Raw genomic sequence first — 24,526 nt, 5'->3', positions numbered from 1 at the left:
CTCATCAGCTCCTTTTGGCCTCATGTACCGTAGTCTCATGACAGCACCATAAAAAGAGGCTGGATCCCAATTTTGGCATTCCCAGTCCACCTTTTCTAAATAAATTCATTCATAGCCCCACCCCCTCTCATAAAGGCCATTTGCGGGTCAGTTGGTATAGATTTGATTGGAGTGCTTAATAAAGCAATAACCAAGGAGAAGCCTTGCGCTACAGTGATTTTTGCCACAGTGTTTTTGTAAGGCCTGTTTGCGAAGCAGAGTAGTAAGCTCTAAACAGGAGTAAAATAGCTGTAACACAAGTCTCAATTGGCTTATATGATTTGATTAAAAGGTTTACTAATGATCATTTTTTTATAATAATCATAATAAACAATATAGCTAGTTCATTAGTTAATGGTAGGGCTTAAGGTGAGTTTGTTTATGCTTGCCAAGCTATACTCTTGAAAACACAATAACTATGACTTGATTTTTTTTGTTTTGTTTTTCAACTACAAAACATTTCACACTGATTTAAATCATTTTAGAAAATTTTCATTGATACTCTTTGGTTAGACATCAATTTGCTTCCAAACTGTACACTGTGACTTTCAGTCCAGCTCAGCAACAGTAGTGCTTTGGCAATAAAGTGCAGAAATATTCAAGGCCTGCTTTTGTAGTATAATAGACCACATTTTTAGCCCTCTGGGAAGGGTATCGGAAAGCGCAGATGAGCCCCAACAGGAAATCTGTTACTATTTATGACGTGTAATGTTGTACTGTAGCCTGGAGCTGCTCACAGCTGTAACAGCTTTGTCACATCTGACAAAATGGTGACTCAATGGGCCGAAACACATCACCAGGCTGTTCTCTTTCCAGCTAAAATTACATCAAAAGCTGCGAAAAGCATTGAACCAAAATAGTCATATCAGTTCAGACAATTTAAGATTAATTTGTGAAGTTGTTTTATTTAAAACATCTGTATACCCTCTTTTTTCAAAGCTGAGACAATCTGTGTCAGAGCCTCTAATTTGCTTAGAAAGATGGACAATAGTATTATGAAATATTCATCTGATGTGATGTGTAATCCATAAGACAAGGCATGACCACGTTTGAAATGCACTTAAATTGTAAATAGTTTTGCCGAATTGTTGGTAAATCAATACATGGACATTTTGTCCATGGTAAATAAAATACATGGACATTTTGTATTGATTTGCGTTATAATTATGTGGGGGGGTCGCTGAACAGCTAAAATCCACCTCCTGTTTGTGTCAGAGTTCTGTTGGTGTTTAATCTGTGAAAATGGCCATCTGACTCGTCAATATTCAGTCTATTACAAGACTACTTGACAAATAAAGAAATAGATGGACAGGAAACTTTGATTTGCATTGAAATTATTTTATTAGTTTACAGTGATCTGAGAAGTTGGAAAGATGGCTCGCAAATACCCGGATGAGCTGTCTGATAAGTAGATGTGCGGTTGTTACAGACAAATATCAGACCACTAGATGGTGCCATTCACCAATCAGAATCGAGTATTCCAGCTCTGCAATATATTGGCATCAATAGTTGCTGCAAAAATGGTTGTCTGCAAAAATCTACACTAATAGTTGCCAACAGATTTTTTGTATGTTTCATTATTATTCCTCCATTTCTGGTGCAGGAGAACACCTTGGTTCTACAGTACAACAGCAACCACTAGAGGTAACCTAAAAACAATCACTGAGTCTGCGTGGAGTTTGTTGTGCCACATGACTATGATATGCAATAATTTAAGCAAAACAAAACGCTACACTACATAAGATTTATTTGGTTACAATCAACAAAACTCATTGGCCCCTATCTATCATGGCCTCGTATTGATCTCCATCCCTGAATTGGCTACATCACTCTACTTTCTCCTCCCCACCAATAGCTGGTGTGTGGGCGTTCTAGCGCACTACGGCTAGCCGTCGCATCCTCCCTATGCTATGTAAAGCGCTTTGAGTGCCTAGAAAAGCGCTATATAAATGTAAGGAATTATTATTAAATTATTCTTGTCATTGAGGGAGTCTATATAAAAAGAAATTATGTTTAAACCCTGTCTTTGCCTTACCCGGATTCACTACAGTAAACGTTCAATAATGATTTGTACTTGCTGTTGTATACGGTATATACTATATATAATGCTTGGATGTTTTCTGGTTGGGTTGTTGAAGCTTATATTGGTTGTCATGCTTTAATTAATCGGATATTGACTGATATTGATATTGTGTTTGCCGATCGCAAAGTTTAATAGGGTTTGTTTTCCTGTGAAGTCACGGTAACATGTTTACTAATATTCATGACTTCTGAGTATTTTATAACATTGCTGCAGTTTCAAGGTACCCTAAGTGTGTGTGTGCAGCAGTTTTCTTGATTCGTTTACCCCAGTCACAGAAATGCACATGTTGTTGTATCTCTTTCCATTGCCCTTTTAAACAGAGTGGACAATATAAAATTACATCTACAAGCCACTATAAGTACAAGGTGGATCCCCATGAATGTATGCTGATTAGTTTTTATAAATATTAATTTATCATTCAAGTTCATTTTAATGTTCATGTTGAATTTGACTGCCAGTGTTCCTAGAGAAAAGGATGAAACAGAAATGTTTTTTTATATAATACCAGTTTACCAGATTACCAGACAATTAAGACAGCGATTGCTGATCTACTGTTGATGAATTACTGCTTATATAGTATTTGTTAGACTTTATGATAATGTTGACATTATAGTGTTTATTTTGTAATAAATTAAAGATGATCGTAATAGTGATGGACGCTTCATGAAGCTTTGACATTTTTACAGATCATTTGTTGTGAACCAATGCTTCGAAGCACGTATCAAACTGGCCAAATAACATAATTTTAGCAGATGAGGCTTTGTTTTGTCATACTGTTTCGAAATGATTTGTGTTTGGATGCTGGGGGGCATTGATACCGCAGTGAAACCCTGAATGATTATTTAATGCAAGCTCTAACTCGAGTCATGTTCCCACCTGGAAAAAAGCAAAAAATTAAGAAATAAAAACTAAGAATGAAATTTGAGAGAGACATTGATATTTTTTGCTTTAAATAAAAAGAGATTTATTTGTTTTACAAAAAAGTAAATTTGGAATTTCAACCACAGAACATGATTTAATCGTGCAGATTTTTTTGGTGCATAGTGTGGTCACATAACAACTTAAAATTATCTTTTTTTATTATTATTATTATTATATTAGTAGATTATTAACGTTATGGTTTTAAATGTTTATTGTGCAATCTGTATAAGCAATATAAAATATATATATATATATATATATATATATATATATATATATATATATATATATATATATATATATATATATATATATACAGAAAACAAAGTTTGGTTTTACAGTAAAAACTAAAAACTAAACAAAAAAAAGTATTGTTTGGTATTTTACATCATTTTGAAACATAAATTAAAAAAAAGGCCAATTTATATATAAACTACATATTCCACAAATATTCTAATCTTTTTATTCCAGGATATTGTATATTACCATGAAAATATATATGACAAATGTATTAAATTAATATTATTTCAATGCATTGTGTCATTGAAGCTGGCTGCTATTGATTCGAGTCTTCCCATTGCATTTACACGCCTGTGAGCAGCAGATGTCCTCAGCGTGCAGTGTTTCGGGTGCTTCTCAATTTTCTAAAAGCAATAGTTTCAATTTTCTAAGTTTCAGAAAGCTTCGTTTCTGCCATCACTAGATTGTAAGAGTGCATGTTCTAACCGTTGTTTCTAGCTATAAGCAGTATAACCAAGCCAACAGGGGGCCCCACAAAGCAAGGTTGTTTTTTTAATGTGTTTATATATATATTCTATTCTATTCTATTTTATATATATATATATATATATATATATATATATATATATATATATATATATATATATATATATATATATCATTCTGCAAATTAATATTGAAATTACAAAGGAAAACACCCAATAATGCATGCAGGGCAGAATTAGGATGATTCCCATTGATTATTAACATACAAAAAAGATCTCTAAATTTTTGGATGCATTTAAAATCAAGTCCCACAGAATCGCTTCATTATAAAGTGCTACAAACCCAAGAACTGAACCCTGAAAAAAGTCCCGTCAGTCAGCTGGTTCTGAGACTCACTAACCCGGTTAACACTACTAACAGTTACCAGCCTCAGACCAGCACTGCTTTACAACCAAACATCAGAATAAATCCGATCATCAAACAATCTCAAATCTGGAACATTGGGATCAAGAAACTAAAACACAAAGCAAATTACAATTCTATCGGACTCTAAAATCAAAGTATGAATTGGAAGAGTATCTCCTGACTGTCAGAGATACAAAGCAGAGACAGATCCTGAGCAAGTACAGGCTCAGTAAGCACAGTCTCACCATCAAGAGAGGCAGACACAGAAAAACATGGTTACCCAGAGAAGAAAGGGTGTGTGCTCACTGTATGACAGGTGAGGTCGAGACAGAGGTGCTCTTTCTCCTTTACTGCCCAAAATGTAAAGATACAAGGGACATTTATACAGATAAATTAACAAACAGCATAGACAAATGTATAACCAGGACAGAACAAGAAAAAATGAATATAATACTTGGAGAGGGACACACAGCAGCACTGGCTGCAAGATACGTTTTAACGTGTCACAGCTTGAGACAGCGGGTGAATCTGTGTTATGTGTTTTAACCCCGTGTGTCACCCCAATGTTCACCACAGTGACCCTCAGTTTATGTGTGTATATTCATCTATGTGTAAGTAAAAGTCAGTTCTCTTCAGCTATTTAAACACTGTGGTCTTCACCAGTTCTGATCTTGTTTTTTATTTATTTGTGTTCTTTATTTTTACATTTGTTAAATTGTTTGACTAAATTTAGTTATAGACTATAAATTTAGTTCTGTCTTTATACAGCCTCTGCTTTGGCAATATTGTATTGTTTACACTCATACCAATAAAGCTACTTTGAATTGAATTGAATATATATATATATATATATATATATATATATATATATATATATATATATATATATATATATATAATTATTTTTATCATTATTATTTTAATATACTAAAAGCTGTGAGTAAGACTTAGGCAGCTGTTATGGCTCAGTTATAGGAGAGGGAGAATGTAACTGCAAGGAGAGAGTTTTAGCTAGACGTGCGCTCAGAGGGTTTTTCATCACCATGAAGTACACATACAAGTCAGAAGCAGAAAACAGAAAACAGAAGAGGAGGAGAAATGCAGCTAAAGTCGACCACTGGTAATAAATTAATGTTAGCCAGCTACCTGTCAAGATGGGTGTTTGTGAGTTGCCATTAATTAAATTGCAACAATTAGTTATACAACATTTTGCAGTTGTGTTCTGTTTTTCAAGGTGCATGTTTTCAGACTATATTTCTATTCTATTTCTGCTATAACTAAAGGTGGGTGCACACTGTATGATTTTGGCAATGATTCTGCAGTCTGAGACACATTTTGGGAATCCTAAAGGATTTCTCTCATCGCAGGGCAAAATCTTACAACGTTCAGTGTGACATGTTCACAGACGGCCGATTAATAGCCTTTGCGATGATCTTCAGCCTCTGACGAAATTTGGGCAGTTTCTGATATTTTGCATCGTAGCCGTATAATGTGACTGCTATTACGACGACCAGATGAGATATTCTGCTCCTCTCTCGCACCTCAATTCACTTGGAAAGAAACCTGTCCGCGTTTCCACCATAGCAACATTTGTGCCCAGTTATCACTCTACTCAAGAACTTTCAATGTTTTTTCTTCTTTTCATTTCATATCAAAAGTTTTAATAAATAAATAAGCAGAAAATACTTGGAGAAAAGTGTAATACGTCAGCAATATGAAATTTAGATTTAGCTTACAATGCGAAAATAAATAAATGATTGCATTTTCTCGTTTTTTTCTTTACATTTATAATGCATTTTCTTTACAACGTAATTTAAATACTATTTTACTTTTAATAAATTTACTTTAAACGTCTGTAAACTTCTTTAGTTAAGATTCACACCACTCATTTACTATTTATAAATAAATAAAATTGAACGATTGAACAATTTATACTGGTATAAATAAAGTACTTTTTGGGACATTTTAATTCAAATCAGCAAATACAATTGGATACATTTATAGAAATCTATGTCATGTTTTTGCATCATCCATTGGGTATTTGCAAGCGTGATATATTATCAGCCTTTATGAATTTTTTAATTTTGCGTGGTCGATAGGTTAATAATCTAAAGTCTTTTTATTTCCACACTGAATATTTGCTTGTGGTAGCTCATTATTACTGTAGGCAACCTCTTATTATAGGCCTATTTGACAAAATCCATCTTTCTTGTAATGTTAGCCTATGCTCGTGATGGAGTGGATTTGGAGCAATGGAGATGCTGATGTCCTGACTTTCAGAGACAGAAAAAAATGCTCCTCCGTGGTGGGCAAATTTAGAAGTTAGAAGTTTTGCTTCTATTCCACAACACTTCCGTAACTTGAGTTAAGTTCACTGATTGGAACGATTGGGACCACAGTCGGCTACGATGTGTAGCATGCAGTCTGACATAACATCGCACAGTGCACCATGGTGATGTCAATGTGTTCATATTGTACAGTCTGACAAGCAACAATCGTAAAGGACTATTATAAATAGTACAGTGTGCACACGACTTAAGGTTTGGACAATAGACATAGTTTAGCTCGAATAGATTAGCTCACAGACTCCATGCTATCTTTGTTTCTGTTAGTTAGCAAGCTAGCTAGCTAGCTGATGGTAGTGCCAGCCCTGGAGATGATTCACTCAACCAAATTTGTCTTGTCTGCATTATTTTCAGGTGCCATGTTGAAATATTTAGGCGCTTCAAAAGGCAGCTACCCTAAACCTACCCCTAACCCTCACAAAACACTTTCTTTTAAGCTATTTGAATTATGGGGACACTAGCAATGTCCTCATAATCACATTTATACCATAATACCCTTGTAATTACTAGTTTGTAATCTTAAAAGATTTCCTCGTAACCACCCACACACACACACACACACACACACACCTCACTCAATTCTGTACTACAGCTTTAATGAGAATTCAATATTGTGTTCATCCTTAAAATTGTTTGTATATATTACAACTAGTACTAATTCTGTGTATATATTTCAACTAGTACTCATTCTGTGTGCAAGTTTAAGCAATTTATACTTTTATATGACATGCTCAAATCTGGTTTATATTTAGCTCTCTGACATCTGCCAAAGACTTGTCTGTGTGTTAGATAAACTCATCTATCAACATATACATGACTGAGATTTGAAACAGTGCAGAAAATGTGGAATGTGTATTTATGTGTTATGAGTATTTTGCATGGATTCCGTCTTGAGAAAGAAAGTGACACCCCAAAAAACTGATAGAGGAAATAAATGCATCATAGAAATGTTTAATACTAAAGCTCTCTTGGAACAAAAATATCCAATTTTCAAGGAATAAATTATGTCCAATAGGAATTGCTCAGACTGCTTTATTTGTAACTTCCAAGTGGAAATCTGGACAACAGTTAATGTGTTGACTTGTTTTGAGCACAAGCCAAAAAGGACACACTTAAGATACAATGGCTGTAGTTCATCGCCACATTCTATTACAGGCATAATTGTGGTCTCTTTTGAAAGGAGACGCTTGGAAGTTTGTTGTTAAAAAGAAAAAATTAATTATAGTAATGATTTTAGATTTTTTCTTCTTCAGAAAGGCATTTATTGTAAAGTGCATGATCAGCTATCGCTAATATATATATATATATATATATATATATATATATATATATATATATATATATATATATATATATATATATATATATAATTTATTATTTTTATTAAATAATGACACTGACCTTGTTGATGCATAGAATCATACTGGAGAAAACCCAAAAGTCTGATATTGTTCTGTTTCAAATTTGAGGATGATAACTATAAAACTAACTTTCCAAGATCATGTCTTGTGATTCTAGTCGCAAATAGCATTATCCGTTAGCATTAGCGCCTAAATACAAAATATGAAACATTATAAAATAAACATTATCCTGTGCATATATTTTACTTCCAATCATAATTTAGTTGATAGCAGTGTATTTTAATGATCTCATGTGGATTCCAATCATATAATGAGGCAGAAAGCCTAATATTCTATTTATTAACAATAAGAGACAACTAATTCGTTTTAGGCTTGATTTTTATCCTACTATGGTATTGGGAAGTCCCTGTCATGTGGGCACTGAGGTATGCATGATGTTTTAAATCAAGAGGGGCAGGGAAGGAAGGTGCTGCATCGACACAAAATAGGAAAGATTCTCATCATTTATTGGCCCTGGAAAATATTTGGGAGTGTAATAAAACAGTTTATGGATCTGGTCTGGTTTCACAACGATCTAATCAGCTGCGTTGCTTTTTGGTTTTCAGTCGAAAGAAACTGATCTCAAAACAGTTCTACAAGTAATGCAGAATTAAAACAAGGCCGATTTTGTCCTTATGCAGATGTTTCAATCACCTAAAATACAGAGGGTTGTGAATGGACTGACGTTAAATCCAATGCCTCCATCTAGTGGATATTTCAGATAGATATGATCCACCTACTTGAATATATTATAGATTAATACATTATAGGGTCAGGTGATTGTATCCACCAATATATAATGTGCACATGATGGGGTGAAAGAAAAACACTTAAAAGCTTGTTTAAACTAGGTGCATTTTTCAAAACTCAATTTCTTTTCAAAAGACAAATTAAGTGGATCTATCAATCTTGTTCCACATTCTAGAAATCTATGGTTAGTTTTTAGATATCAGAGCTCTATTATGAACAGTCTGCCTTAAAGGAAAAGCTCACACACACACAAAAACAAATCTGGCATAATTTAATCACCTGTATGCATTTTTTATTTTTCTATTAAACAGAAAAGATCTTAACATTAAGTAGAATGTTCAAGCATCTGCTTTCCATACAAGCAAATTAGACCGTGATTTAAAATTCCAAGACACATGATAGATTTGTGTGAGGATCAGATCAAAATTAAAGTTGTTATTCACTTAAAATATTCCCCTCTGGTGTAGCTCTCAAATGTCATTTTTTTTTTTTTTTTTTTTACTTGCCCCATAATGATCTTGTTGCATTGGTCTTGTGTCATGCAAGAAATAAAGTTACAATGTTGTGTAGAGGAATGAGATTTGGGAGCTCCGGTGGATGGGAGGATTATCAATGAATAATGGTTTGAATTTCTGTCTGTTCCTCACACAAAGCTAGTCCTCATTCATAGTCGTATGAACTACTTTTATGATACTTTATGGCACTTTTTTTGTCTCTTTAGGAGTTTGGCAGCATAAATCACCATCCACTGTGCTGTATGAAAATCAGCAGCTTGGACATTCTGCATAACATCTATTTGTGTTCCACAAAATAAAATATGTTTGTCATTCCATGAGGTAAATGAGTAAATGATGAATACATTTTAATTAATGGGTGAAATATTATTTTACTAAGCAAAATTGATCCCACATCAGGAGTTCAGTGAGCGTGTGTGTGTGTGTGTGTGTGTGTGTGTGTGCATGCACGCACGCACGTGGCACGGGAAAAGCATTCCCTCTGGCCCTCAGAGCCACAATGTTGAGATTCCACATTGCTCTGCTACACAGCTAGCTTCACAGCTATGTGGCATCAGTCAGCTTCCCCTTCAGCATGCGAAAAAGACATGCCAGTGAAAATATGTTACAGAGTATGAGTTGTGCGCTTCAATATCTGCTAAATGCAAATAACCTGTGTGGGAAAAATGTGCATACGAGTCAGTTATTCTTTGAAGTCAAGTTAAATCAAAACATACTCTATTCACTTTCTTTATATACGTTCCTGGTGAGATTCATCTGTGCAAATTATAAAAATAAAATAAAACACTTCAACAGTGCATACATATGAGGCTCTGGTTGCTATGTCCATAAACACTTTTGGGAACTCCAGTGGCTCTGTCATGAAAAACATTTCTTGCAGCAAATCTCGTTTGAGTGGGGCAGCAGTGAAACATCCATCACATTTCAGAGCCCTTTCATGACCCCACATTGAGAGAAAAACATTCTGCTACTTATCGAGTAGAAACAGCTGTTCTGCACCTCCTAATGGAACAGGCCTATAATCTCTTGACAGGAAGGATGCGCCCTTGCTGGAAATTATCAAATTAGGAAGCTCTGATCCAGCTCCTCTGAGCCCGTCAACAGACATTTTCCCCAGGCGAGCCCTGCGGGAAAGCCAGAGATAGAGGAGGAGAAGAGATGGTCGCAAGCCACAATTATCTCCAGGCTTTGCCAATTCCCTCTTTGCCCGGCTCATATTACAGCCCATTATAGAGTTCAGTGCTATTCTGGGTTGAGAAACCAGGACACTTGTGGTGGGAAAGACATTTAGAACATGACTGCTAATGTTGTAACATGCTGTGGTACTTCAATTTAAAACAGACGTGGTTCGGTACAGACTCTCATCTTAAAAGTAGTCCAGTTTCTGAAGCACTGGATTTCTGAACCAGAACTTTGATTTCGCAATGCACAATGTTAATGTTGCTTTATATTGTTTTTGTTTAGGTAATCTGTCATTCCGTGTGTTTGCGATAGTCTGTGTACTCCTGTTAAGTAGTGGGTAAATGTCTGGTCATCTCTTTGAATGTCACCCTCTCGTGACAATACATTAAGAGGGACTCGATTAATTTTCATGAACTTCACAACAAAAATCTAAGAATCTCAGAATTCAGAGCATGTCATCATCTATTGGAATGTCAATTTAAAATGCTTCAAAGGCTCTGGAACTTCTTCAACTTACAAAGCAGTTGAGTGAATTTCCAGGTCACATTTTACTTCAAAATCATATATATGAGTGTGTTTGTGTGTGTGTGTGTGTGTGTGTGTGATAACTAAACAAAAAAAGGCACAAAAAACAAAACAAATTACCATAATGTAATTAAAAAAATTTCTTAAATTGTTTTTATTTTTAAAGATGATTTAAATTAGATTCTTGTTTCTTTTTTTTTTCTTTATCTAAATCAGCATGACACGCAGTCAGTACAACAAATACTACCATGATGTATCGACTTTTTTTGCATTGCAGTAATGGAAATTTGTGAAAAAACAATGGAACTCAATTGTCCTTAAAAACAGGCTTCATTTTATATGCAAAATAGATTTTCCTTTTTTGTGTGTGTGTGTGTGTGGGGGGGCATCATGTATGGAAACATAACACACAAGAATACTGCCATATTTAAACCATCACTAATTAGACAAAACAAGAGCTTCAACAACAACAGTACAAAGCAGGACCTCCAAAACTCCAAAGCAAATCAAACATCAAAAATCCGCAAGAAGGAAAATCTAAAACATCAAATTCTCACGTGGAGCTTTCTCAAACTACCTGTCACGGACAAAACACAGGAGATCTGAACTCCAGGCACCCTCAACTTTTACCCCCTCATTTCCAAACTCGTGCTGTCTATTTTTATATCTCTCTATTTCACTTCTCATTAATCTGAGAACTCTCAGAGCAGCAGAGGAGAACACTTGTCAGAGCATTTGGTGCCTACCTTTCCAAGTACTTCTCAGAGAAATCCACCATTGTGTGTAACATGTGTGTGTTTGAGGGGTTTGTAGAGCGGTATGCTCAGAACAGTATTGTCAAACAATCACATTCCTCCAACTACAGTGAAAGCCTCCATGTCTTTAAATAGCACAGGGAAACAGGGAGGTGGGACTAACGTGAGCCAATCACAGGGGATCTGCACGACCGTAGGCTGTTGTATTTTACAGCACTACCTCTTCCACATACAGTTGGATTACGGCAAAGAACGTGTGGTATAGCACAATTAAAGTTTCAACTAAAATGGTTTGACCTTAAAAAGAAAATGTTCCCATTTAATACTCAATAAGGTTTATTCCTTGCAATATTCCTGTTACTTACTATATTCCAGATTCAATCAATCAATCTATCTATCTGTCTGTCTGTCTGCCTGCCTGCCTGCCGGCCGGCCGGCCGGTCGGTCGGTCGGTCGGTCGGTCTGTCTGTCTGTCTGTGTGCTTGTCTGTCTGTCTGTCTGTCTGTCTTTCTATCATCCTGAGTGCTCTTTTTTGTACTCTTTCTAAGGACAGATCCTATTTTTAGAGCTTGCAACTAAGAGAACACTGGAATATTCCAGACATTGTCTAATTAGTTTGAAGTAGATGGTGATTGAGTCGTCCTGCGGGACTTTAAACCTAGGGGAGCCAAATTCTGTGAGATTGGTTATTTTCAGGTCAATAATGAAGGCTCCTCTTGTTGCTGTCTTAAAGTAACTACTGCTTTTAATGATGGTTGGGAGGGTAAAACGGGCCAAATAAAGATAGTTAAAGTTCCAACTCAGGATAATTTCCTATTCCCCTTCTGTCGCTCTCTCCACGTTGTGTCAGAGAAGCGACACTAGGGGTCTCTCTTGAGCGCCGATATTCACCTCTGGACTATGAAAAAAGGCCAATGAGAGTTGGCAACCAGTATTTGCATGTCCCGCCCCCGGACATACGGGTATTTAAGCGGTGCAAATACGGGAGTTCATTCAGAAAATTTCTTCGGAGCCGATGGTCGTGCTTGAACTCTGCTGCGAGTTACACACCAAGTTCCTGGTTAATCCTCTGACGCTCTGCATGCTGTTGGATCTGACGGCGCATAACAGCGGCTTTCTCCTTCGTGCACGGCTGTGCATTCTTGCCCCTGGGCGCTTCGACAGCGCAGACAACTCGAAAGCGTTATTCTAAGAGTAATTTCGCTCTAAAGAGCAAAACACAGCGGCGTTGAACGTCCTTCTCAGGACGCGTCTTTTTAAAGACGATATTTCCGCCCCTGTGTAGTTTCTGGATGTGGTTGATGTCTCCCCACCTCTGACGGTCATAAAAACTGCCTTGCATTCCTGGGTTGCGATCACACGCAGGCAGCGTTTTTATGAATGGTCTATGTTTTCAGTGCGAGAACATAGCCATGACAGCATTGCGGTCGTAGGCTTTCTCTTGTAGTGAGAGAAAGCCGCTTCAGCCGCCTCAGCGCCGCCTCCTTCCCACGGGATTGAGGCAGGCGCCGCGGGCGATGAAAACGATCTGGGGACAATGACGGGCTCCATTTCGCCGGGTGAACCCCCTCGAAACCCCCCGCCTCCCCGGCACGCTTGCTTGTTTCTGTCCGAGCTCGGGATGAGCATTCTCTCCAATGGGTTATGTTATCAGTGTGAGAACATAGCCGCGGCAGCGGTGCGATCTCTGCTTTCACTTGTAGTGAGAGAGAGCCATCTCAGCCGCCCCCCGCGCCTCGCCTCCTTCCTACAGGATTGAGGCAGGCGCCGCGGGCGATGGAGAACGATCTGGGGAGAATAACGGGATGCTTTCACCGGGTAAATCCCCCCGAAAACCTCCCGCCTCCCCGGCACGCTTGCCTGCTTCCCTCGAGCTCGGGATTAGTGCGGTCCGCTTAACGGCCTACCGTCCGGTCCCTCGAGCTCCCCAGCATTGGATGATGACATCACCGCTGCATCGGAGAGCGTAACAGCAGTGTCGGATGCGGATAACTCGCCTGGGCCGCCACCTTTGGGTCTCCGCCCAGTCTGAGCCTGACGCAAGAAGGTCCGCTATGCTTCCCCGGGCTTAATTGGTTCTGCCGCTCACAGCTGCGCCCCCCCTGGATTCCTTCCCGGACGTGCATGACGAGCTGGGCAAGCCCAGCTTCCTCGCTCCTTCGCTCTCGCTACCCTCGGTGGTAGAACGGTCCCAGACCGCTCCCCCCTGCACGCCATGGCCCCCTCCTGCAAGTCCACCGGGCCAGGGCACTTCAAAATCTGCACTTGGGTAGTCCTGTTCTTGACGTGCTGCAGGACCATTCGACTCGGTTACGCAATTCAGTTTGCCAGGTCTCCGCCCCCCTTCGTGGGCGTACATTTTTCCGCAGTACACAGCCAACATGCCCATTCCCTGCGCGAAGAAATCGCCTCCATTCTATTAAAGGACGCGATAGAGCCTGTCCCTCCAACCGAAACGAAGAAGGGTGTCTACAGCCCTTACTTTGTTGTACCCAAGAAAGGCGGCAGCTTACGACCGATCTTGGACCTGCGAGTTTTCAATCGGACCTTGTCCAAACTCCCGTTCGAAATGCTCACCCAGAAACAAATTCTATCTGGCATCCGGCATCTAGATTGGTTCGCAGCGGTAGACCTGAAGGACACGTACTTCCACGTCTCAATTTGCCCTCGACATCGACCCTTCCTACGGTTCGCGTTCGACGGCCAGGCGTATCAGTACAAAGTCCTCCCCTTCGGCCTGTCTCTGTCCCCTCGCATCTTCACAAAAGTCGCAGAGGCAGCTCTTGCACCGCTCCGAGTAGCCGGCATACGCATACTCAATTACCTCGACGACTGGCTCATACTGGCTCACTCTCGAGAGTTACTATGCACACACAGAGACCAGGTGCTCAGGCACCTCAGCCATTTGGGGCTTCAGGTCATCCGGGAAAAGAGCAAGCTCTCCCCGGTCCAGAGCATCTCTTTTCTCGGTCTGGAGTTAGACTCAGTCTCAATGACAGCACGTCTCTCCAACGAGCGTGCTCAGTCAGTGCTGAAATGCCTCGCTTCCTTCAAGCCAGGCGCCGTGGTCCCGCTAAAACGTTTCCAACAGCTCCTGGGGCATATGGCATCCTCCGCAGCGGCCGCGCCGCTGGGGTTGATGCATATGAGACCACTTCAGCACTGGCTCCGGACTCGAGTCCCGAGACGAGCATGGCGCTGTGGCATGCACAACGTAAAAGTTACTTCTGCCTGCCGCTAAACCTTCAAACCCTGGACAGACCTCTGCTTTCTAAGGGCAGGTGTACCCTTGCAGCAGGTGTCCCGACGCGTTCTGGTCACAGCCGACGCTTCCAAATTGGGTTGGGGCGCCGTGTGCAACGGGCGCGCAGCCGCAGGCCGGTGGAACCGAGGCCCGCTGCGCTGGCACATCAACTGCCTAGAGCTGCTGGCTGTTTTTCTCTCCCGTTAACTCGGAACAAACACGTCCTAGTCAGGACAGACAGCACCACGGTCGTAGCCTACATAAACCGCCAAGGCGGAGTACGCTCCCCCCACATGTCACAGCTCGCCCGTCGTCTCCTCCTTTGGAGTCAGCAGCGACTGGAGTCACTGCGCGCCACTCACATCCCCGGCAACCTCAATGTGATAGCGGACGTGCTGTCAAGACAAAGCTTGCCTGGCGGGGAGTGGAGGCTCCACCCCCAGTCGGTCCAGCTGATTTGGGACCGGTTCGGCAAGGCTCAGGTAGACCTGTTTGCCTCCCAAGAAACTTCCCACTGCCCGCTCTGGTATGCCCGGACAGAGGCTCCTCTCGGGGCAGATGCGCTGGCACACAGCTGGCCCACGGGGCTGCGCAAGTACGCATTTCCCCCAGTGAGCCTTCTTGCACAGGTGCTATGCAAGGTTAGGGAGGACGAGGAGCAAGTCATTCTGGTAGCCCCCTATTGGCCTACCCGGACTTGGTTTTCGGACCTCACGCTCCTCACGACAGCCCTTCCCTGGCGAATTCCCCTGAGGTAGGACCTTCTTTCTCAGGGATGGGGCACGCTCTGGCACCCGCACCAGACCTCTGGAACCTCCACGTCTGGCCCATGGACGGGATGCAGAAGATCTAGCCGGTCTACCATCTACCGTCGATACAATCAGCCAAGCCAAAGCCCCCTCTACCAGGCATCTTTACGCCCTAAAGTGGCGTCTGTTCGCGGACTGGTGTTCTTCCCGAGCCGAAGACCCGCAGAAGTGCGCAGTTAGGTCAGTGCTCGTGTTTCTTCAGGAGAGGCTGGAGAGGAGGCTGTCCCCCTCCACCCTCAAGGTGTATGTCGCCGCTATCGTGGCCCACCATGACACGGTAGACGGAAAGTCTCTTGGTAAGCACGACTTAATCGTCAGGTTCCTAAAAGGTGCCCGGAGGATAGCTCCCTCCCGGCCTAACCTGTTCCCCTCCTGGGATCTCTCGGTCGTCCTTACGGGACTCCAGAGACCCCCCTTCGAGCCGCTTGACTCAGTTGGACTCAGGGCCCTCTCTCTCAAGACCGCCCTGCTGATCGCGCTCGCTTCCATCAAGAGGGTCGGGGACCTGCATGCGTTCTCTGTTAGTGACGCTTGCCTGGAGTTCGGTCCGGCAGACACTTTCGTGATCCTAAGACCGCGACCGGGCTATGTGCCCAAGGTTCCTACCACACCCTTCAGGGATCAGGTAGTGAACCTGCAAGCGCTGCCCCGGGAGGAGGCAGATCCAGCCCTTTCACTGCTGTGTCCAGTACGTGCCTTACGTATCTACCTGGACCGCACACAGAGCACTAGACGCTCTTCATCTGCTTTGGGGGACAGCAGAAAGGGAATGCTGTCTCCAAGCAGAGACTCGCCCACTGGGTTGTCGACGCCATTTCCCTGGCTTATCACACCCAGGCCGTGCCCCCCCCCTTTGCGGGTCCGAGCCCACTCCACCAGGAGTGTTGCGTCCTCATGGGCACTGGCTAGGGGCACTGCCCTAGAAGACATTTGTAGAGCAGTGGGCTGGGCAACACCTAACACTGTCGTGAGATTCTACAATCTCCGAGTTGGGTCAGTATCGTCCCGTGTTCTCTCAGGCACCGAGCCCGTAGAACTCGGTGGCACGCTCACGATCTGACCGGGTGAATCGCTTGCACCTAGCGCCCTTTCCCCTAACCAGGGGAAACAGTGCGCCTTCATTCCCAGGAGATCTCAGGTTTGGGACACTGGTTGATTCCTCCCTAGCCCTCGTGGGTCGCAGTTGCGTGTAAGGGCCAATGCGTGTAAGGGCCCCGGCCTAAGTTGCTCTATGCGAGAAACATAGAGAGAAAAGAGGCCCGGCCAGGCTTGGCCCGTTCCCAGGTTGGCAGCCAGCACCTTGTTCCCCCTTCCGGGGTAACGATAAGGAATCCTGATGGCTTAAATGGGGCATTGGGGAAGGGTACATGCAGCCTGATACAGTTGGTCGTCCTGCACGTAAGAATACCTGCTCGCTCCTGTATCAGCAGTTCACGTACACGGCTCAGCGCGTGGCGCTTTTATAAGTGGACCCCTAGTGTCGCTTCTCTGACACAACGTGGAGAGAGCGACAGATGGGGAACGTCTAGGTTACGTATGTAACCTCCGTTCCCCGATGGAGGGAACGAGACGTTGTGTCTCCCCTGCCACGTCGCTGAGCCGAGCCACTGTTGTGGCTGGACCATTTCCGGCTCCTCAGAAAAATCCTGAATGAACTCCCGTATTTGCGCCACTTAAATACCCGTATGTCCGGGGGCGGGACATGCAAATACTGGTTGCCAACTCTCATTGGCCTTTTTTCATAGTCCAGAGGTGAATATCGGCGCTCAAGAGAGACCCCTAGTGTCGCTTCTCTGACACAACGTCTCGTTCCCTCCATCGGGGAACGGAGGTTACATACGTAACCTAGACGTTTCTTTTAATTTCATCTTCACAGAATCGATGGCATTAAATTAGTAGTACACAAATCTAGCTAGTTTTCTGCAGACATGTTCAATGGCCTTTATCAGATCCTCAGTAATTTATTCTCCATTGAATTTTTCTTTGAAAACTAATGTTCAAGAAAGTAGTATGATCGTGGCCATTCCAGGGAGCCTGGAGCATACCTGTGAACCATGGTCGCAAGCTCATGTTGACAGTGAAGGTTACAGCCTGCAAAAACATCCAGTACATGAAACCAGCTAACACGGGTTATCTGGGTGATTGTGCAATTTATCTGCTCTCAGTTCAATTCAACATGCAGACTAGACGTTTATATTTTTCACCAGAAGTTTGCAGCTACTGAGCTAAGATGAGTGCTTGTGTCTGCTTTCTGTCTAGGCCGCTGTCATAAACCAGGTGCCAGAGTCATCTTAAACAAGTTCTTTGAAAGAAAGAAAGAAAGAAAGAAAGAAAGAAAGAAAGAAAGAAAGAAAGACAGAAAGAAAGAAAAAGAAAGAAAGAATAACACAGAACTTCCCACTGTTAGAGCTAACCAAGTATGACTGCTACCACACTTAATGAATGATCTGTGTAATATTTCTCTTTTGCCCCATCAGGAGCTTTTAGCTCAAAACTGCCCCTGAGAACAAATCCCTAGAGAGTGTGGGAACTTGAGATTTTGTTTATGCAAGAAGCAATGAATTTTAGTTACATTTAAGCTAATTTTAACCCTACTAAAAAGGCCAGCTTTACCTAATTCCCAAGCTGGTCTAGATTAGTTTATTCTGCTAAGAATTCAGCAGAATATTCTGCTGGTTTGGTGCTGGTCTAGTTGACTAGTTGCATTTAGAGTAAACCGAAATTCTCCAAATGCAGAATCCATTATGTGTTCAATGTTAGTGTTCTTTATGGTTCATGTTTATAACTTCCACAATCATCATGTAAGTGTCCATGGACATATCTGGAAAGCTATATATATATATATATATATATATATATATATATATATATATATATATATATATATATATATATATATATAATTTTTTCCTGAACAAAGGGAGGGTCAAAATAAAAAGTAACAGTCAGTAACTGGTGTGGCCATCAACTGCATAAAGTACTGAAGTGCATCTTCTTCTCATGGACTGCACCAGATTTGCCAGTTCATGCTGTGAGATGCTACCCCACTCTTCCACCTAGGCACTTTCAAGTTCCTGGACATTTCTGGGGGGAATGGCGCCAGCCCTCACCCTCCGATCCAACAGGTCCCAGACGTGCTCAATGGGATTTAGATCCGGGCTCTTCGCTGGCCATGGCAGAACACTGACATTCCTGTCTTGCAGGAAATTATGCACACAACAAGCAGTATGGCTGGTGGCATTGTCATTCTGGAGGGTCATGTCAGGATGAGCCTGCTGGAAGGGTACCACATGAGGGAGGAGGATGTCTTCAATGTAAATTACAGCATTGAGGTTGCATGCAATGACAACAAGCTCAGTCCGGTGAAGTTGTGGCACACCGCCCCAGACCATGACAGACCCTCCACCTCCAAATCGACCCCTCTCCAGAGTACAGGTCTCAGTGTAAAGCTCATTCCTTCGACAATAAACGCAGGTCTGACCATCACCCCTGGTGAGATAAAACCGCAAATCGTCAGTGAAGAGCACTTTTTGCCAGTCCTGCCTGGTCCAGAATAGGTGATTTTGTGCCCATAGGCGACATTGTTGCCAGTGATGTCTGGCAAGGACGTGCCTTAAAACAGGCCTACAAGCCCTCAGTTCAGCCTCTCTTAGCTTGTTAATAATAATAATAATTCCTTACATTTATATAGCACTTTTCTAGGCACTCAAATCACTTTTACATAGTATAGGGGGACTCTCCTCAACTACCACCAGTGTACAGCATCCACCTGGATGATGCAACGGTACCTGGGTTACACCCCTACTCTTTACGAGAAGTGTCCTGGGATTTTTCATGACCACAGACAGTCAGGACCTCGGTTTAACATCTCATCCAAAAGATAGTGTCTTTTTACATTATTGTGTCCCCATTGTTGCGGACAGTCTAAGCACTGATGGAGAGATTTTGCATTCCTGGTGTAACTCAGGCAGTTGTTGTTGCCATCCTGTACCTGTCCCGCAGGTGTGATATTCGGATATACCAATCCTCTTCAGGTGTTGTTACACATGGTCTGCCACTGCAAGGATTATCAGCTGTCCTTCCTGTCTCTCTGTAGCGCTATCTTAGGTGTCTCACAGTACAGACATTGCAATTTATTGCCCTGGCTATATCTGCAGTCCTCATGCCTGGGCATCTTTCTTTTGGTGTTTTTCAGAGTCAATAGAAAGGCCTCTTTAGTGTTCTAAGTTTTTATAACGGTGACATTATTTGCCTACCGTCTGTAAACCATTCCACAGGTACATGTTCATTAATTGTTTATGGTTAATGAACAAGCATGGAAAACATTGTTTAAACCCTTTACAATACAATTTTCAGTTTTACCCATTTTTAAGTGGTGCTTTAGTGGGTATAATCGTCTTCTATGGCCCCTTAAATCTGCTAGCCTTGAACCATGAACTAGCACTCTCACAGTCCAGGAGGTGAGATGACGTCCTCACCATGAAAAGTTTTCACAACAACTCAAAATGCAAAACGCAATAGTACAAAACTTAATAGCTCCAATTGTAATCCACAAAATTGTCTACACTCAAAGCACCCAATGTTATGTGATGCAATGTGCACTCAATTGACATAAATCCTGCTCTTATTTTGGTTGCGCTACATAGCTACTCTAGCCCCTTTATTTTCGCTGTTTGTCTGAAATAAAATAATTTTATTTACAATCATCATATGAGTGCGTGTGTGTATGTTGGTCAACTAGGTCATATTGGTCTAGGTCAATAAAAATACAGGTCTTAATAATCTCAGTAAACCAAAGCCAAGTCAAAAGGTAAGTTAACACAAACAAGGGTTTCTGGCCAACAGGCAGGTTTATATGCAAACACTTGACACACACACTTCACACACACACACACACGCATGCGCGCGCGCACACACATACACTCTCTCACTCTAACACAGCTGAAACAGCAGAATGTGAACAGCTGCAAGCTACGTGTGTGTGTGTGTGTGTGTGAGAGAGAGTGTTTGTATCTATGGTATATTGTGTTGCACCAATGTTGACTATGATAACCAAATTGCTCTAGACTCTAAATTCTTAAAATTAGAATTATTAACACTTTATAATATATTTTTTAAATGAGTTGTTAGCAAATGTTATTTCATGCTTAACAGATCAACACTGCACTACTAGTACTAGTTGTCATGACATTTCAAGCATGTCCTGTAGTGTGACGTGCTACTCTGCTATACTTCATCTAAAACTATTTTAAATACATTTTATAATACATTTGTTCATATTCTTGTATATTATTGTCTTTATAATCTCATATTAATTGGAATATTTGTCCTTGTAAAAATGTATTTGTCACACTGCGAGACTATGTAAATTAACTGCAAAAAAGAAAAAGAAAAAAGTTGATACGGAAAACTTTGTGACTAGTTACAGCACCTAAAATATACATAGTCTAACATGAATCGAAAGGTTAACCTTTAAGTTTCAACATTTGTCATCAACCCGAGTTTTAATGAAAATTTGAATTAGAGTTTTATGACATTTCTGGGTTAGACTTACAAAAAAGAAATTTCAAGTCATATATCATTTCAAAGTCAAAAGAAATAATGTTTTGCATAAAAAAAAAAAAGAAGCTTATTTTTTAGGATTATTAAGACCTGCAAACTGCAAAAGTGTGACATTACTAAATATGACCCAGACATTTCTTGACAGTTTTCCTCAGATTTACTCTTCTGACCTTTTGAAAATGCAATAACTAATGACCTGTTAATCATTTAATGATTTTCTTATTATAATTTGTACATTATAAAATCATTAGCTGAAATGTAAATAACAGAGTGATTATATAAGAGTGATTATATAATAAGAGCATTCAAGCTTTGTCTTACTGTATTGATTTAACTATTCAAAGCAAATGCAGTTGTATGGTCAGAGAGCATGGGGCTTCACATGTCATGGACGGCCACTCTGATTCTATTGTTCTGTTTTTGTTAATGGTGTTATTGAACAAACCCTTGGAGTTTAAACTCTTTTCACCTGATCGCAAAACCCACCAACAATTCACACCTCAAAAATAAAGGCTCTGATTGACTATCTCTGATGAGCTTACTTTACAAAATAGTATCACTCATGATTGAGCACACACACACACACACACACACACACACACACATGTTGTGTTTCCATGTTTTATGGGGACTTTCCATAGACATAATGGTTTTTATACTGTACAAACTTTATATTCTATCCCCTAAACCTAACCCTACCCCTAAACCTAACCCTCACAGAAAACTTTCTGCATTTTTACATTTTCAAAAAACATAATTTAGAATGATTTATAAGCTGTTTTCCTCATGGGGACCAACAAAATGTCCCCACAAGGTCAAAAATTTTGGGTTTTACTATCCTTATGGGGACATTTGGTCCCCACAAAGTGATAAATACACGCTCACACACACACACACACACACACACACACACACACACACACACACACACACACACACACACACACACACACACATGTTGTGTTTCCATGTTTTATGGGGACTTTCCATAGACATAATGGTTTTTATACTGTACAAACTTTATATTCTATCCCCTAAACCTAACCCTACCCCTAAACCTAACCCTCACAGAAAACTTTCTGCATTTTTACATTTTCAAAAAACATAATTTAGTATGATTTATAAGCTGTTTTCCTCATGGGGACCGACAAAATGTCCCCACAAGGTCAAAAATTTCGGGTTTTACTATCCTTATGGGGACATTTGGTCCCCACAAAGTGATAAATACACGCTCACACATACACACACACACACACACACACACACACACACACACACACACACACACACACACACACACACACAAGCTCTGTTCCAACACCTAATGAGCTGCATATCTACATACATATTTACAGAGGCAGCTAACCTTCTAAAGGCTCAAATACACTGATGGTAAATTTATTTTTATATGAAAATATATATATATATATATATATATATATATATATATATATAAACTGTTTACTAACATTCAGACACCTCCCATGCTGCTAGATCCGGCTTTTGAAAGAGCATTTAAATATTAGATGCACATTGTACCGACAACAAACTGCATGTAAATCAATGTGAATTTTTTTTTTTAAAGACATTGGTACTGCAAAGAAGGGTATATAAATTGGCACATTTTAATGTGTTATTATTGACCGATTTTGACTAAGAAATTACCCAGAAAACTAGCTGTCAAAGTAGGCTGAGCACCCTCACACTCACTGATTATGTTGACCAATGGCATTAAGGTATTCAACTGCCAGAACAAAATTTTCTTGAAAGTTCGTCCTGTCAAGCTCTTTTGAACCATCTCAACAAACTCAAAAACACCTTTTTTGGGCAATTTTGTTTCAAATGTTGTAATGCTTATCTTAGATTTCGCTAGATGTGCATTGGCACCTTGAGACATCATCCTAACCCAAATGGAACCTCATAAGGTATTTCAAATAAGGTCTTTAAAAGGCAGCATGCCAATTTCACCCAGCTCACTAGGTTTTGGAACTGACACAGTAGGGTTGCCGACTGTCCTGTATAAAACAGAATCATCCCGTATTTAAGCAAACAAAATTGTGTTCCGTATTGAATATATTTGGCGTCTCACACCCAAACTGCTGGGAACATCAAATCAAATCCAATCACTTTATTGTCACACGGCCATATACACAAGTGCAAGAGTAGGTGAAAGTCTTGTGTGCTGACTAGAACATTTCTCACATTGAGAGAATTAGACCTGAAACACATGCATCGTTCGTGTGAGTTGTGTAAGATATAAGCTGTTGCTTTACATGGATGCTACACTTGACAGAAGTGGGTGGGGGAAAGATCAATGACCATCCATGCTCATCTTCTGTTGATTTTTTTCCATTTAAAGCTGGATAGTTTGGTCAGAAATATGCCATTCGAGTGCATGATAATTGTTTCCCACCATTGTGATTCCAAAATACCATGCACCTCTTCATGACAAGACATTACATTACATTGCATTGACTATGTCAGTGCTCGTTTTGGAAGACAGTTAGAAAACTGCAGCACTTACAATACTAAAGTACAGTACATGTGTAGTTAAAATGCTTCATGTGATTTTCTTACATTTTCCTTGTTATGAACCTTTATATGAAACTGCTAAAACGACAAAACTGTGATCTAACGAGAAATAGCATACACTATTTCACGTTAAGTGTTTTCTCCACCATAAAATCCCATTATAATACATGGTTGCTTAAGACGTTACTAAGACTTGTACTAAGACAGTGGTCACAAAAGGGAAAATTTATGTTTTAGTGATATATATTTTAGCATATTAGTCATATGCTGTTTACAAACTGATGAGCCAAATTTGATATAGAAAACACGTTTTGTTGAGGGTTAAAATGGAAAAGGCTATTACAAGAAAGAAAACGCTTAACAGAAAAATATTCTCCTTTGATTGCAGCTTTATTCTTTTGGAAAAATGTAGTGTTTATTAAAAGTTAAGATTGATAGAAATTTGGTTCTCCCTGGTCATTGTTTCAAATAGTTTTTGATTTTATGTGCTGGGGCCATTCACACTGAATTCGAACCCATGATATTTTTCAATTGTTTATAAAAACATGCTCTAGATTGACCTCTTTGACCGCTGCGCTACATCTTGCTGTTTTTCTCAGCATCACTTTTTCAAACAACTTGCCAAGTTTACTTCAACTATTAAAAATGCTTTAATTTACTTATCTTCACTACATTTGAGGTACAACTGGACCCTATGCAGAAATGTGATAGACAATCTAAACATTTAATCACT

At 40.5% G+C, this 24,526-nt stretch overlaps 1 protein-coding gene across 6 annotated transcripts in view; it reads right to left on the bottom strand.

Annotated features, from left to right (window-relative positions):
* rgs3a (regulator of G protein signaling 3a) overlaps positions 1 to 24,526 on the bottom strand; it is a 146,692-nt gene that overhangs the window by 8,527 nt on the left and 113,639 nt on the right. The window contains exon 1 of one of the 6 annotated variants that reach the window (XM_052119109.1): positions 11,638 to 11,803. The exons of the other annotated variants lie outside the window; for them this stretch is intronic. Coding sequence (XP_051975069.1) covers positions 11,638 to 11,681 — 44 coding nt within the window. The 5' untranslated portion in view covers positions 11,682 to 11,803. Of the gene's footprint in view, positions 1 to 11,637; positions 11,804 to 24,526 lie in introns of those variants that run through there. 6 annotated transcript variants of the gene reach the window in all.

The sequence above is a fragment of the Xyrauchen texanus genome, chromosome 4 (genome assembly GCF_025860055.1).
Source record: "Xyrauchen texanus isolate HMW12.3.18 chromosome 4, RBS_HiC_50CHRs, whole genome shotgun sequence".
Taxonomy (NCBI): domain Eukaryota; kingdom Metazoa; phylum Chordata; class Actinopteri; order Cypriniformes; family Catostomidae; genus Xyrauchen; species Xyrauchen texanus.
The sequence above is the reverse complement of the archived record's forward strand: the minus strand, read 5'-3'. Positions and strand labels throughout refer to the sequence as shown.